General features: G+C 36.9%; 2 protein-coding genes across 21 annotated transcripts in view; one reads left to right on the top strand and one right to left on the bottom strand.

Moving 5' to 3' along the window:
- The window catches only part of FIP1L1 (factor interacting with PAPOLA and CPSF1), a 91094-nt gene extending 85348 nt beyond the window's left edge, over window positions 1-5746 (top strand). For 7 of the 17 annotated variants that reach the window (XM_049886918.1, XM_049886909.1, XM_049886910.1 and 4 more), the window contains 2 exons: window positions 4695-4832; window positions 5505-5722. In XM_049886918.1, the coding sequence (XP_049742875.1) occupies window positions 4695-4832; window positions 5505-5652 (286 nt within the window). In that variant the 3' untranslated portion in view covers window positions 5653-5722. Of the gene's footprint in view, window positions 1-4694; window positions 4833-5504 lie in introns of all 17 variants that reach the window. The other 10 variants (XM_049886914.1, XM_049886912.1, XM_049886913.1 and 7 more) reach the window with 2 other exon arrangements.
- A 1359-nt stretch (window positions 5747-7105) lies between these two features.
- Window positions 7106-15718, bottom strand: part of LNX1 (ligand of numb-protein X 1) — a 241715-nt gene continuing 233102 nt past the window's right edge. For all 4 annotated transcript variants that reach the window (XM_049886899.1, XM_049886898.1, XM_049886897.1 and 1 more), the window contains 2 exons: window positions 7675-7833; window positions 7106-7243 (listed from right to left, as the gene is read on the bottom strand). In XM_049886899.1, coding sequence (XP_049742856.1) covers window positions 7108-7243; window positions 7675-7833 — 295 coding nt within the window. In that variant the 3' untranslated portion in view covers window positions 7106-7107. The remainder of the gene's footprint in view (window positions 7244-7674; window positions 7834-15718) is intronic.

Below are 15718 nucleotides of genomic sequence, written 5' to 3'. Positions count from 1 at the left end.
AGGCAATGTTTTGTTTTGTTGTATATAGGTTCGGAACTGACGAGATGGCACCTAACCACAAACAACAATCATTATCATAGCGTTAATTTGGGCATCTTATTAACATAGCAGCCAAGTAGAATAAGTTCAAGATGATTTTTTTATACCAGCTGTTTTTACAGATGAGGTATATAAATGTATCTAGAAGTTCTTCTCATTTTGCTGTATGAAATGTAGCATTATAAAACCAGGATGTGAACATATGCCTGATTCAGGCAGCATTTGTTCTTGTTAGGTTTGGTCATATAATCATAAACTTAAATCAACCCAAAAGGTCTTGTCAGGTGAGGAAATGGAAGCACAGAAAAATTAATGATAAAGTCATACTGTCTACTGAGGATGTGCTTGCAGTATTACTCGAAGTTCTTTCTAGTCTTAGAGTTAGGTAGTTTAAAAATTCTGTAATTTTTGTCATTCTCATTATCCCTTTTTATGAGCTTGATCACGATAAACACAATAAAGGGAAAGACCTTCATTATCCAGTATTTTCTGAGTCCTTATCATGTACCAGGCACAGCACCATGTGCTGAGGATACAGAAATACTCACATACTTTCCTTACAGGTTTAGCCTTATATAATTATCAAACTGACTAGTGCTGGTTGGTAGCTTAAAACTTTACCTAAAAGGACTGTGCAAGGAGAAACTGAATGGGATTTATTAATCTTTTTTCTTTCTTATGCCTCTTAATTATATGACTCATACATTGTAGGCACTTAATAAAATTTTATTGATCAAATAAGCAAACAAAGGTAATATGTATCTGTATAAATGTATTTGTGTATGTGTGAGTGTACAGTTTTGTGTGGTGGAACATGTGCAGTTTCTTCAGCTACTTAAATGCATGATTCTGTTAAATTCAAGGGCATTATTTTCCAGAATGATGATTTGTTTCTAATGGATTTAAAAGGAGTATATTTGGGGTAGTACTGCACTGTTTAGATTGTACATATTCACAAGTAAGGAGTTTAATGATAAGTTGATAGTAAAGAAGGCAAAAATGAATTGCTTTGCTAGAAGTCATAAATTCCCTTTGCTTAAAAAATACATTTGTAGATTTGAGCCTAAATTCTCTGATTTTTCCATTTCAAATGCACACATGCGCAAATGCTACTTAAATTTTACTGAAGCTAAAAGTGTTAATGGTTAAACAAAGCTTCATTTTCAAGTTGTTGAGCTGTAGGGCAGCAGGAGCCAATGTTTATCTAAGTCTGAGTAAAAGTTGAAGGCCAAAGGAGGCGGTGAGGTGAAGGAATTTCTGTTGTTCTGAATTATCCCAGGAATGAAGCATAGTCTGAAAAAGCCAAATGATGTATAGGAAAAGGCTGTTTTTTTCTTGAAGACTGGCATTTTAGTAATACGGCATGCTGTGTGTGTTGTGTTACAAATTACAGGGTCGTTGTTTTGAAAATTGCAGACCAGTTTCAACATCTGTTTTTTAGGCAGCTTAATTGTGGGCCAGAAAGAAGGCTAGTCATTCTAGGGTGTTTGAAATGAGCTCTAATGATTTCCAGGCCCAGAGAAACCTTTGTGCTGCTGCTGCATATCAGAAACGGGCATGGAAGAAGAAGTCTTTACATTTTGTGTGTGGGACTGAATCATCCACCATCTGTGGTAAAGTTCCCACCATGTGGCTATGTTCAGAATCTGCAGGCACCAAAGCTAACAAGCGTTGATTTGAGAGTGAGAGGGAGGGGAAGAGAGGGTTACAGATGACAAATTATGAGATAATTGACCTTAATTATTTTTGTTTAAATCCAGATTGAGTCATTGTAAGAGTCTTGTTTTTTAGAGGAGTTAACACTAGTATCCATTTGCTGTTTTATTCTAATTTAGATGTGTGGTAAATGACTATAGGGTCAGTCACCTTTACAAAAAAAGTTCTACTTCTGAAAATTAAGCATGGGCCTGCATGATAGCTGCTGTGTATTGAGTGCCTACTCTTGTACCAAGCACTTCATAAACGTTACTGCTAGTACTTAAAACAGCCTCGAAAGGATTGCAGCCCATTTTGCAGATAAGAAAACTGAGCTTGGGAGATTTAAGGAACGTACCTTGGGTCACACATTCACTAAGTGGCAAAATAGTATGTGATCCTGGGCCACCTCTGTCTGCTCTTTTCCACTACTCTACGCTGTCTGTCAATTTTCTTTTTTTGAAGAATGTTTAAAAAATGTAATTATCACAGGCAATAATAACTACTTGGTCAGCGATATGACTTCGTATTAAGCATAGCATTATTGAGTTATTACTCTTGCTAGACCACAGTTAGACTGACTTGTTCTTTTATATGGTGCATACTTTCCTTCCATCTCCTAATACTCCCATTTAGATTCCTTAACATACTGATGTTTCATTATCAATTACTAATTTGCATGAAATTTATATCTAGAAGCCAAAACTCTTCAGCATATAGTGCTCTAAAAGACATTTTAATCCATTCTAAGTGAGAGAATTTACTGATGTTAGATTGTAGAAAGAATTGACTTCTGTGCCTTAAAAAAAAAAAAAAAGAAGGATTGAGAGAGATGGAGAGAGGAACATAAAAGGAGGGCAGGTCTAAAGAGGTACAAAAAGACCACCCTCTACCTCTAGCCATCAGTTCTAGTTTTGCCAGTTTGTATAATTCTACCCCAAAATCAGATGATGGAGATGGAACTTAAATTTATGTATTTGAAGTTATTAGCATTAGCTTTGCGTTACTTCCATCACAAAAATTTGGTAGACTTTTGCAGTTGTTTATTGGAAGCCTGTAATCTTAGGCAGAAACGCTGGGGGTATAATGGTTAAGAACTATGGCTGTTAACCAGAAGGTCAGCAGGTCAAGTCTACCAGGTGCTGCTTGGAAAGCATATGGGGCAGTTCTACTCTGTCCTATAGGGTAGCTGTGAGTCAGAATTGACTCCATGGCAGTGGGTTTGGTTTTGTTTTCTATAATCTTCCGCTAAAATACTGTGGGAGATACAAAGTATAAGGAATACAAAGAGTGAGGTATTGGAAGTCTAATAGTTATCTTTTAACTGTTTATCAGCCGTGGCCCACTACTGAGATTAGATAATTGAGCAAAATACTTTTCTGCAAAGCTATATGGACTGTGTTATGTGTCATTTATTTCTAAAATTGTGATACAGCTGAAGCCCTGAGCATGGACATTAATCACCTTTGTATCACTGCCAGACAGACTCAGCTCTTTTTTTCCTTCAGTTTTAGCAACTGAAGAGATGTCTAAGGTTACTGAATCAGTAATTATATTAGAATTCTAAGATTAATTTTCTAAAGACTGAGAAATGTATGTGGAGGAAGAGAAGTCTTGCTGAGCATGATAGCTGTCACTGTTTCTTGTTTATGATTGGGAAATGTGATCAAATTTTATTAGATTGAAATGTATTAGGCATTAAGAGAAGTTTAGAACAAAAGTCAAGTAGGTGAATCTTCAGGTGCTGAGAAAAATGAGTAGAGATTATATTATCATCTGAAATGGTCTAATGCCAAATGCTGTTTGTATGTCTGTTTCTACTAGATAATGTAGAGTAAAATTGAATTTTTATTTAAGGGTGAAGATATTGTTGGTCTTAATTTCTATTATCGATGCCAAAGTGTAAAATCATTTCTATTCAAGCTGTGTGTTGTCTTTTAATGAAAAAATACTGTCATCTGAATATTCAAAAAATTGTTTGGATTTTTATTTGGCAAGAAATAGAGTAGCCCTTTTAAATATATAACCCCTGTGAGATAATACATGTATGTACTTAGAACAGTCCTTGATATATAGTGTTTAGTGAAGGTTGGTTATGATTATTATTATTCATTTATCGCTTAATTTCAGACCCAATATTTTATAGCATACAGTGAATCTTGTAAAGTTTTCAAAAGTATAACAAAATTCATAAAAATGCCAAACAATTCCTTAAAAAACTTTTGCTTTGTCAATTGGAAACTCTCCCCTAATATGCCTTGAAACAATAACTGTCTTATAGTAGTGTACCTTTATTTTTAATTCTCATAGTGCTAACGCATCAGTTTAGCTTGGATTCTTTCGTCTTCATATCAGGAAGGCTGTTGAAAAGCTTAATATGTCCTCTCTGTGTTCCATCTGTATTTGTATGTATTTAGACTGTGCATTACACATGGGCTAATTGTTTGCGTGTCCGTTTTCCATTTGAGATTGTGTTCCTAGAGGCAGGGGCTGTGTCATGTTTGTTTTTCCTGTTCTAAGAGCCTAGCTCAGGGCTTGGCGCATTGTTGTTACAAGTTAGGGATAAATTGTATACCAGCTCTGTGCTCTGTGTTTCTAATCACTAAGCACTCTGCTTAGCGAGAATAGTTAATTGAATCCTCAAATAGTGTCTCTTAAGATAGAAACTGTTAGCCAGATCTTTTTGGTTGACAAGAACATACTGAGAAGTTTAATAACTTGCCCATGATCACATAGCTAGTAATTGGCAGAGTCAAGATTAAAACTTGGCTCTGTTTGACTCAGCCAGTAGTCATATAAAAATTCTATATTGTACTGAAATGTTTGCTAAAGTGGACTGAAGGCAGTTTGCTGTATGAAGTTTATATTTCTGAACTACAGTAAGAATATATTTTTAGCAGATTTTGATCTACTTTTAACAGTCCAGTAGTCAAGCAGACTTGTTGCTGTTGCAATTTCAGTGACGAAGAGCGATACAGATACAGGGAGTATGCAGAAAGAGGGTATGAGCGTCACAGAGCAAGCCGAGAGAAGGAGGAGCGGCACAGAGAAAGGCGGCACAGAGAGAAAGAGGAAACCAGACACAAGTCATCTCGCAGGTTTGCTCTTTAGTAAACTCGGTGATTCATTTTGAACCTAAAATTTGACTTCATGAGATAAAAACAAAGACTTTCAAATAACCAAAAGAACATATGTATTCTTAACTGAAAGATTCAGAATAATCTGTTAAAATAGTTGGTTAAATATGAGCCTTCAACAGACATTCATAAATCTAACTAATGAGACTACATTTAATACTCAAAACCAAAATTAGCATGGGATAAAAAATAATAAGTTGGTATATATTACATTATCTCATTGGGAGAAGAGGAATTTTGGCATATGAACCAATCTTTAGTAGTAAATACAAAGCAAAGCAGTATTCAGTTTAATCAAAATTAAGATGCCTTGTATTATCAAAAGTAAGTCTTAATACCTGTAAACTATTCCCTGGTCTGGTTTAGCACTTCAATTTCTAATTAGATTTTCAGAATAAAGTATATGGATACTGGGAATCCGGGATAACATCAAAAGGAGCTTAGAATGTAAATCTAATACCTGCATAAAAGACACATAAACTAATCACTACCCAAAATGTGTTTGTGAGAAAGAGAAAAAAGAATTATTTAAAACCCACTCTTATATTAAGAATTTATCTGTACAAAGTGTTGATTTTTGTCACTACTTGTGTACTTAGTTTTGAACAGAACCTACACCTTTTTTTCCTTCAGCAATAGTAGACGTCGCCATGAAAGTGAAGAAGGAGACAGTCACAGGAGACACAAGCACAAAAAATCAAAAAGAAGCAAAGAAGGAAAAGAAGCTGGTAACGAGCCTGCCCCTGAGCAGGAGAGCACCGAAGCTGCACCTGCAGAATAGGCATGGGTTTGGCCTTCTGTGTATATTAGTGCCAGGAGTAGAGTCTATAAATCTTGTTATTTTTCTGGATAATCTTTAAGAAATTTACCTTTAATCTTGTTCTTTTAGTATAAAAAGTTAACTTTTTTTTTCCAAAATAAAAGTGAATTTTTCATGTTAAGTTAAAAATCTTTGTCTCGTAATATTTTAAAAAAATAAAAAGCATTGACTTTATATCCAAGAAAGAATTTGAACGAGTCACTCAGTGGGGAATTTAAAGAGCCATCTATGTTTAGCTTTTTAAAGCTAAAAACAAATTATTACCTGTGTACATACACAGTATCTTGATGAAGGTCTGGGCTCTACCTTGGGGCATAATTTTCCTGAGTTAATCAAAGACCAGTCTCCTAAGAGGTTGTATTGTAAAAGGTAGTGAAAGGCACCTCTCAGTCTCGAGATTAAAGCTAGTCTTTATCGTTACTGCGGTGGCACTCTTGCCTGGCGTATTAAAGGACTTGTACATGTTTTTGATATCACAACCTTTTTCAGGTTTTTAGTGTTCTAAATTTGGGTTTCTGGTGAAACTAGATGGGGCACTTTTATATCCGAATTAATAAAATCTATAATGCGTTTGGGTGGCCCGTGTGAAATAACATCCTTGGTGTAGTTTCTAGCCGGCATATGTACAAAAACACTGGTCACTGTGAGACAAATTTGAATGACCTCATGGCTATTCAGGGTGAAGCTGGTTTGGCCTGTCTTGAAGCTTTTTCCAAGGCTTGTTGGTAGAACTGTACGTGGAGTTTTTATACAGTTAGAAGCTGTATCGTGACGAAAAACAAACTTAATAGCAAGTGCTTTAGATTAGTCATTTCTTGTTAAAACTAAGAAGATGCAAGTTTATAATTCTGTAGTTTTAGAGATAACCCTAGTAACAGGTAACATGGTATTTGAGAGAATGAATTACAAGGATCTTCTAAATAGTGACAGTAGAAGAGAACTTAATGAGTATCACATTAAGGACAGCGATAATTTTTGAAAAATATTTATTCTCATTTGGTGAAAGGAACATTTTTCAGTAATGCACTTTTAAAACTCTCTGGCTTTAAATTGTTTTTTAAAAGCCCATAATGTACCCTGTGCAGACCTCAGCATATACCAATTACTTAATTGTATGATTGGAATTCAGTGGGGCATGCAAATCATTTCAGCTGTTTAAGGGCTTTTTATTGAGTAGAAAAATATAAAGTTGTGGAGCGATGAAATCCTCCTCCACATTGAATAAAAACTTACTAGTTTTTTTGAGAGTTACTTTTTATGAGGTGTAGTTGGCTTTCATGAGATGATACTTCCCTGACATTAAGTTTTACATTTTTACAATATATTCTTTAAATATAAAAATTCCCAAGATAAATACATTGTTTCAACTTAATTAGCCTATCTGTGATTTTCTGTTTTTCTATGACTCCGTTGATTTTATAAAAGAGTGCCAGGCCAAGAAACAATAGTGAGAGTAATTCTTCCTTTAAGTTCTTTCAGCATCCTTGCCAAGCAGGCATGTAACATTCCTGATGTACTTCTACCATTGACAGCAAGAAGAATATCACCACATCTAAAAACAAAACAAGATACAAGATTAAAATCTTAATCCATAGCTGAAGTTAAGGCAAATTTATTTTCATGGCTCTAGTTTTTGCTACACCTGTCAATTTTAATAACATTACTTATAATTCTCCTCACTTAAATTCTCCAACCCTCCCATCCATTCAGCTTGTATTAGAAGGAAGTCATAGTATGGGTCTAAGAGTAAATGTAATCATTTTGGATTTCTTAGAAGTTGAATGCTACACAAATGTTTTTCATTTCTTACCAAAAAAAGAAATGTAAACTTAAATTTGTGTAGTAATATCTTCCATGCTGAATAAAAATTATCAGTAGTCTTCATTTTTTGTTATTTTTCTCATAATTATATACCTTATTTCTAAAACAAAATTGAACATTTAGGTTTTTTTTGTTGTTGTTGTTGTTAGTCATTATGATTACCTAATTCTTCCATCATTGTATGCTGGTGTTCCTTCAACAATGGATTTGATAAAAAAAGGTTTGTTCCCACTGTATTCTTCATAACCTCCTACAATGCAGAAGCCCAGGCTTCCAGCTGTGTTTCTTCGTAATATGACATCTTTACAGTTATACAAGTGTCTGAAATAGAATGTAATCAATGTATATACACAGTTAAATTTAACAGTTGTGATTTGGCTCCCCTTCCCATTGTTGACCTTTTTTTTTTTTTTTTTTTTTTTAAAGCTAAGTAGCATCACAGGCCTTAGTCAAAATTGTCTGTTTTTCACAGCTCAACACTCTAAAAAAAAAAAATGACACCATCTGGTATGTTGTTTATACTTCTACTGGGAAAGAGAACCATGTTTTTGGTTTAAATAAGACTTTATGCCTCAATTTGTATTAGCAAAGAGTTGGAGATGCATAAATCCTTATTGATAAACAAAATTCAAACATGGATATCATATTTTTACTTATGGATATAAATAATTTCTAATGAAGGCAAAAATCATTTGAATAAACAACCTCAGTGGGGGAAAAAAAAAAACAATGCTAATAATAAATTTGTGGAGGTTATTTTAACCTTTGGAAAATAGCAGTTTATATATAGTTCTACATGTGTGATAGCTTACAGTAAAGCCTGCAGACAAAGTGAATGGAAATTGTACATTTAAAGATTATTAAAAACAATTCATATTTGGAAAAAACACACAAGCTGGTAGTAAAGTGAATAGCAAGTTAGAAAAGGAATGGAAGAAGGGAAGCCCACACAAGTCTGTAAATGACTAGAATCCTTGGCTAAAATAAAAAGTACATTGAAGAAACAATTTCTTTATATTCAGTGGCAACTGGATCAGTGTTAACATAGGTGCAGGCTAAGTGCAAACTTAGAGTTATGATAAGTGTGTCAGGAGCTCAAAGCCCCTTGTCCACCCTATGTGTAGCTGTAGTGCAGGAACTTGTTTGAGAGAAAATTAGAATTTTCATGTTGATAAAAATCAAGATACGGCTGTTTGTTTTATAAACTGTACCTTAACTGTTCACTAACTGCTTTTTAAAAAGCCAATAAAAAGTCTTGTGAAATGTTAAATGATGAAGCTGATAATTACATTTGTTACCAACCCTGCTAAGCAATTAATATGACTTTTACGTATTACATGATGTTGTCTCCCACTTGAAATAAAACAAACTGGGTTTACTTGACTGCCTTTCAAATGTTCTAAATTTCAACTCTATACCCAGTTTTGTTTTGTATCCATTGTCATACATACATATCATTTACAATAATTGATTTCTTTCACCAGAATGATAGCTTTCAGTAAGAATATTATTAAGCAAACAAAACAAAGAGTCGATTCGGACTCCCAGCGATCCTATGGAACACAGCAGAACTGCCCCATAGGGTTTCCAAGGAGCAGCTGGTGGATTCCAACTGTTGACAAACAGCATACCATATTTTTCTTGTAAAACAGTTATCTGCTGTATTTCACATTGAGATTCATTTTAGCAGTAAATTCATCTTGTAGGAGCTTGGTGTGTTACCATATTTACAGAATGGTTCACTGATGGCTCCTGTGCAAAGCAGGTAATTGACTTTCCCAAATGGCAAAGCATTACATTCTCACCTGGGGGACTGTGTGCTCAATTTTGGGGTGAAAGGAGGTAGAGAATTAGGTTCTTATCCAACATCACGATCAAATATCTGTCTTAACATTTCCCAGCCTTGATTTTGTAAAATGCATGCATGGGTAGATAGAACAATACTTGAAACTTGCTGTCAATGTTTCTTATTCTTTTGACCATTGATTAAGTGTATTTTTTTCATTAAGTATCTCCTTGGACTGTACAGTCAACTCTGCGTATTTCATATGGACAAGCTATAAGCCTATCTAAAACATTCCAACGTTCAAGTGTTCAGTATAACATACTAAGTCACAAGAGTGTCTGGCTATTTTCCTAAACCCTTGTTTTCATACTGAAGAGAGACTAGCTGCTTTGATCATCTTTCTGCATATGTTTATTGAGTGCATATGGTGGTACAGTTCGTAAGAGCTGGACTGCTAACCAAAAGGTTGGCAGAATCTACAAGTCACTCCTTGGAAACCCTGTGGGGCAGTTCTACTCTGTCCTGTAGGGCCACTATGAGTCGGAGTTGATGGCAACTTTTTTTTTTTTAGTGATGCTGTAGATACTTGGGATTTATCAGTGAACAAAAGAAACCTTGTCATGTAGTATTCAAGTGGATATTGATGCTACTTATTTTATTTCATTAGAATTAAATGTTTCTTTTTAGTTGTGTTGGGCATTTTAACTTTAACAGAACTAAATATGTTAAGCCCTCAAAATCAGACCTTGGTTAGTTGGGACTGGTGAGTACTTGGGTATTTTTTCCTTAAGTTGAATTATTTCACTTCCCATTGGGAAATGTGGCAGCTGTCTTTGATCAGTGACATTGGGGATTTACCTTGAGATAGTGACTTTAAACTCTAAGTGTGAGCTTTTATCCTACCATGAACTAATCTTCTAAATTTAGGCCAAATCCAAGAAGATTTTGCCTAGTATAACTTTTGCCAGTGCCTTCAGTGCAGCCTGGAACTTCTTCTTTCAATACTATTGGTTCTTGAATCATATGCAACCTCTTGAAATGGGTGAACGTTGACTAGTTCTATTTGGTACAGTAACTCTGTATTCTTTTCATCTTCTTTTGATGCTTTCTACGGTCACTCAATATTTTGCCCATAGAATCCATCAATATTGGAACTCAAGACTTGAATTTTTCTTCAGTTTTTTCAGCTTCAGAAATGCTGAGTGTATTCTTCCCTTTTGATTTTCTAACTCCAGGTCTTTGCACATTTCATTATAATAGTTTACTTGGTCTTCCCGAGCCCGCCTTTGACATCTTCTGTTCAGCTCTTCTACTTCGTCATTTCTTCATTTGCGTTAGCTACTCAGTGTTCAAAAGCAAATTTCAGAGTCTCTTCTGACATCCATTTTAGTCTTTTTTTTTTCTTTTTTGTCTATTTAATGACCCTTCGCTTTCTTCACGTATAATGTCCTTGATGTCATCCTACAACTCATCTGGTCTTTGGTCATTAGTGTTCAGTGCATCAGACATATTCTTGATAGGTGTCTAAATTCAGGTAGGAAATACTCAAGGTCTACTTTGGCTCTCCTGGACATGTTTTAATTTTCCCCAGCTTAAGCTTGAACTTGCATATGAACCATTGATGGTCTGTTCTGCAGTCAGCTCCTGGCCTTGTTCTGACTGATGATACTGAGCTTCCCCATTGTCTCTGTCCGCCCACAGTTGTAGTCAGTTTTGATTCCTGTGTATTCCATCTGGTGAGGTCCACATGTACAGTTGCTGCTTATGTTGTTGAAAAAAAACGTATTTGCAATGAAGGAATTGTTTGTTGGTCTCACAAAAATTCTGTCATAGGATTTCTGGTGGTAGTTCTATTACCAAGGCTGTATTTTCCAAGTTCTGATTCTTCTTTGTTTTCAACTTTTGCATTCCAACCACCAGTAATAATCAGTGCATCTTGATTGCATGCTTAATCAATTTCAGACTGCAGAATTGGTAAAAATCTTCAATTTCTTCATCCCTGGCATTAGTGGTTGGTGTGTAAGTTTGAATAATAGTTGTATTAACTGATCTTTTTTGTATGTGTATGGATATTATCCTATCGTTGACACTTCCTTGGCAAGTTTATTTCCAATTTATATTAACTTGGGTTGCGAACTGAGCCTGTCTTGGTCATTTAGTGGTGCTCTAACAAATACCACAAGTGGATGGCTTTAACAGAGAAATCTATTCCCTCACAGTCTGGTAGGCTACGAGTCCAAATTCAGTGTGTCACCTCCAGCGGAAGGCTTTCTCTGTTGGCTCTAGAGGAAGGTCCATGTCATCAATCTTCCCTTGGTCTAGGAGCCTCTCAGTGCAGGAACCTCAGGTCCAAAGGACATGCTCTGCTCCTGGCACTATTTTTTGGTGGTATGAGGTCCTCATGTTTCTGTGCTCACTTCTCTCTTTTATATCTCAAAAGAGATTGGCTTAAAGTACTACCTGATCTTGTAGATTGTATTAATGTAAGTGCCACTAATCCATCTCATTACATCGTAGTGATAGGATTTACAATACACAGGGAAATCACATCACATGACAAAATGGTAGACAATCATACAATAGTGGGAATCGTGACTTAGCCAAGCTGACACATTTTGGGGGGACACAATTCAATCCGTGACAGAGCCCTATAGTTTTTTTTTGTTGTTGAGACTACACAGCAAAACATACACCATTTTGACGGTTTCTACATGTACGATTCAGCGACCGATTACATTCTTCAAGCTGTGCAACAATTCTTACCCTCTTTATTGTTCAGGTGATGCTCTAGTAGTTTTAAAGTTTGAGCCAGTGCCCAAAGGCACACAGATCATCTTGAGTAGGTTAATCAGTTGAAAGAGCCAGGCATTATTTTATAAAACAAAACTAGCAACCACAATAGGTGCAGGAAAAGCATTCCAAACTGAACTTCAAAGCAACACAACTGTGAAGTTCTGCTGCTACAAGGTCATGGTCTTCAATTTTACATGGCCATTCTTTGAGCCCCTAGTTCACTTCCTTCTCCAGTTCTTTCTCTTCTCACCTAACCTGGCCATTATCTTTTTCTCTGACCTTCTCTCATACAACTCTCCTCACTCGCAGGTTCCAGACACACAGTCCTTTTGGCTGTTCATAGGCTATGCAAGCTTGTTCCCACCTTAGGTCTTTTGTGTTAACTGTTCTCTGCCTGAAATGTTCTGCCATGCTGCACATGGCTAATTGCTGCTTGCTATTTATGTCATGGATTAAATGTCATTTCTTCAGAAGCCTTTCCTAACCACCTGGCCGAAAGTCGGCATCCAGACCAGATGGAATCTAAGGTCTGTTGGAATGGGAGCACTAAATAAATGATCTGGAAACACTGAAGGTGCGGATCAGAGTGGAATGCTTGAAAAGGCAATTTGGGGTAGTAATTATTGGTAATGATACAGATGAGGGCCATAAGGATGAGAAAATATTACAAAGAAATAAAGCAGGGGAGAGACTGAAACATGTCTATTGGATTAATCCATAAACAGGTCTTTGGTCATCTTAGGGAGAGCAATTTAGAGGCAAGAGTAGAGTGGGGAGAGAAGTGAGCCTGGTAGGTTGAGAAGTGAATGAAAAAAAACTGGATACAGCAAGTGTAGATCACTTCTCGAAAAGTTTGCTTGTTCAAGGATAGGAGAAAAAGAGAGTTGAGAGAAGCTTGTGACTGTTGTAAGATGTAAGAAACTTGAAGATATTTAACTGGTAAGAAAATAAAGCCAGCAGAGAGGTAGAGGTCAAGACCACAGAAAGACAGGAAGGATATCCTTGAAAAAGAAGTGTGGCAGTGGGCAGGAACCAGAGCATCACTTTTAGAAAGGAGGAGAGTCTCTTCATGATCACAGGAGGAAAGTCCGGAGACGGATTCAGGTGCATTGGGAAGTGTTAAGGCAGAAAGTTATGGGAGGTATAATCTAGTGGATTTTAGCTTGTGAAGTAACGAATGGGGTAGAGATATTGGACGTTTAAGGTATATGGAGTACACGGCAAATCTCTGCTGTGGAGAATGAGCAACGAGACCTGATGAGAAATGCAGGAGGCTACTTGGGCAGCACTGAAGGCCCACTTTGAGGTGGTGACTAAATTTAATGGGTTATCAGTTATTTGATTTTCTCCAGCAGTGCTCTGGGACCTAGAGGTAGACTTGGAGAAAATGTACACAGTTAAATAAATCAGGGGTTGTGATTTTGCCAGACTGATGGTCCAGAGGGCAATGGAGTAAGATACTGATCTAAATGATTAAAAAAAAAAAAAAAAGGCCAAAGTGATGGCTCATGGGTACTAAGAGAAGGATGCAGGTAAAAAGACAGAAGGGGGTTGAGGGAAAAAGTAGAGGAGTCTATGGACTAGAAGGGTCTGGGGACCTAGAAGGGTAGAAGGCTGTTGCTCAGAACATCTTGACTTTATGAGTTCAAAGGGAGAACAGTTCTGAGAGTTGACAAGTTTGGGCTGAGTCCATGGAAGAGGATGACTGAAAATAAGGACTCTCCCTAGTGCTATGTCACTCTACTAAGCGATTATCCCCTTAAAGTTTACTCTGTAACTTACTGTATTCATTCTCTCACTTCCAGTATCTTCCTGCAACTTCTTTTGCTTATGCCTCTAACCATCCCATAAGGCTGAATTAATAGGATATTCTTCTGTTCTTTCATTGGCCATTCCTTCTCAGACTCCTTCTTCAAGGGCTTCCTTCGAGAGGTTTCCTCAGCAGACCTCGATAGTCCACTGAGCCCCTATATTGCACCAAGCTCTTCAGCCACCATCTGCATGTTCGCCCTGCCCAAATCTATCTTTAACTTAGACTTTTCCCCAAAGTGCTGTTCTCAAAGTATGTGCCTTTCAGGGAGTCTAGAGGTCAAAACTGTTTCCATAATAACACGAAGATGTTATTTGCCTTTTTCTCTTATGATGAGCATATGATGGAGTTTTCCAGAGGCTACGTGATGGGTGATATGGCTATAGATTGAATGCAGAAGCAAGGACATATGAGAATCCACCTGTCTTCTATTAAGGCAGACATAAAAGAGACTTCCAAAAATATAAAATGATGGCACTCTTCTCATTAATTTTTTGAAAATACTGGTTTTTTTTCCACAAAAGATAACGTTATTTTTGTTAACACAATGGGGTTTATTATTATTTAAATGAAGTCATACATAAATACTTTGAAATTTTTCTCATATTAATTTACAAGGTATACCTCATATAAAAACCTTTTGCCACCGAGTCGATTGTGACTCATAGTGACCCTATAAGACAAAGTAGAACTGCCCCATACAGTTTCCAAGGAGTGCCTGGTAGATATGAACTGGCTGACCTTTTGATTAGCAGCTGTAGCACTTAAACAGTATGCCACCAGGGCTTATAAACAAATGCTCTTTGAGATCATCAATAATTTTTAAGAGCATATAGGATTCTTGACATGAAAAACTTTGGGAATTGCTACTCTAGACATATTTATCAAACTTGGATGTTCCACTGGTATCTCGAACTCAACATGTTCAAAACAACTACTAACTCCTCATTCTTCCCTACTGTGGCAAAAGAATTGCATTAATGATCCCAATTCTTTACCCTTCCCCTGGTATCCATGCCCCTTGTCACATAACTTTGTAGTGCCCCCAATTCTGATTCTGGGCTCATCCATAGCATCATCAGTGGGATGTTAGTAACAGCCAGCCAAACTCTATAGACATGTGAGCAAGTCCAGCCAAACCGCTGTTATGGATTGAATTGCGTCCATCCAAAACGTGGTGGAATCCTAACTCGTATACACCTGTGGATGTAATCCCATTTGGGAATGGGGTTTTATTTCTTATGTTAATGAGGCCAGATCAGTATAGCATGTGTCTTAAACCTACTCCCCTTTGGGATATAAAAAGAGCAGATTAGACACTGAGAAGGAAGCACTACTCAATTTGTTGGAGAGATTAAGCTTGTGACTGATGGATCTAATAGACCATTGCAGCAGAAATCTCATCAGTTTAGAGTGAAAGGGACAGAGACAGTATAAATCGAAGGAAAGCTGTACCTCCTGGAGTGCTAAAGGCAGGAAGAAGGCTAATGGTGTGATTAGGGTTGCAAACATCTGTTGATCTCCAAGAAAAGGAAGGCACCATCTCAGGAATAGTTGGATGACTAGCGCAACAGTTGAAGGCAGCATGGAGGGCAGGGCTGTCGTCATTTCAAAGCGGGGGGGGGGGGGATTCAAAGGTTTTAAAGAGTCAGATCTTTACCATCTTGGTTCTAGAGTGTGGGGCTGCAGTTCAGGTGGGCCAAGAGGATGGGGCTGCCATGCCCAAGAGCCAGAAAATAAGGACTTTGCCCAAGGTGTAGAGGGTGGGGCTGCCATGCCCAAGGGCCAGGAAAATGGAGCCACCTCGGGTTGAGGGG

Source organism: Elephas maximus, chromosome 5, assembly GCF_024166365.1.
Source record: "Elephas maximus indicus isolate mEleMax1 chromosome 5, mEleMax1 primary haplotype, whole genome shotgun sequence".
Lineage (NCBI taxonomy): Eukaryota > Metazoa > Chordata > Mammalia > Proboscidea > Elephantidae > Elephas > Elephas maximus.
This window is presented reverse-complemented; position numbering and strand designations above follow the sequence as displayed.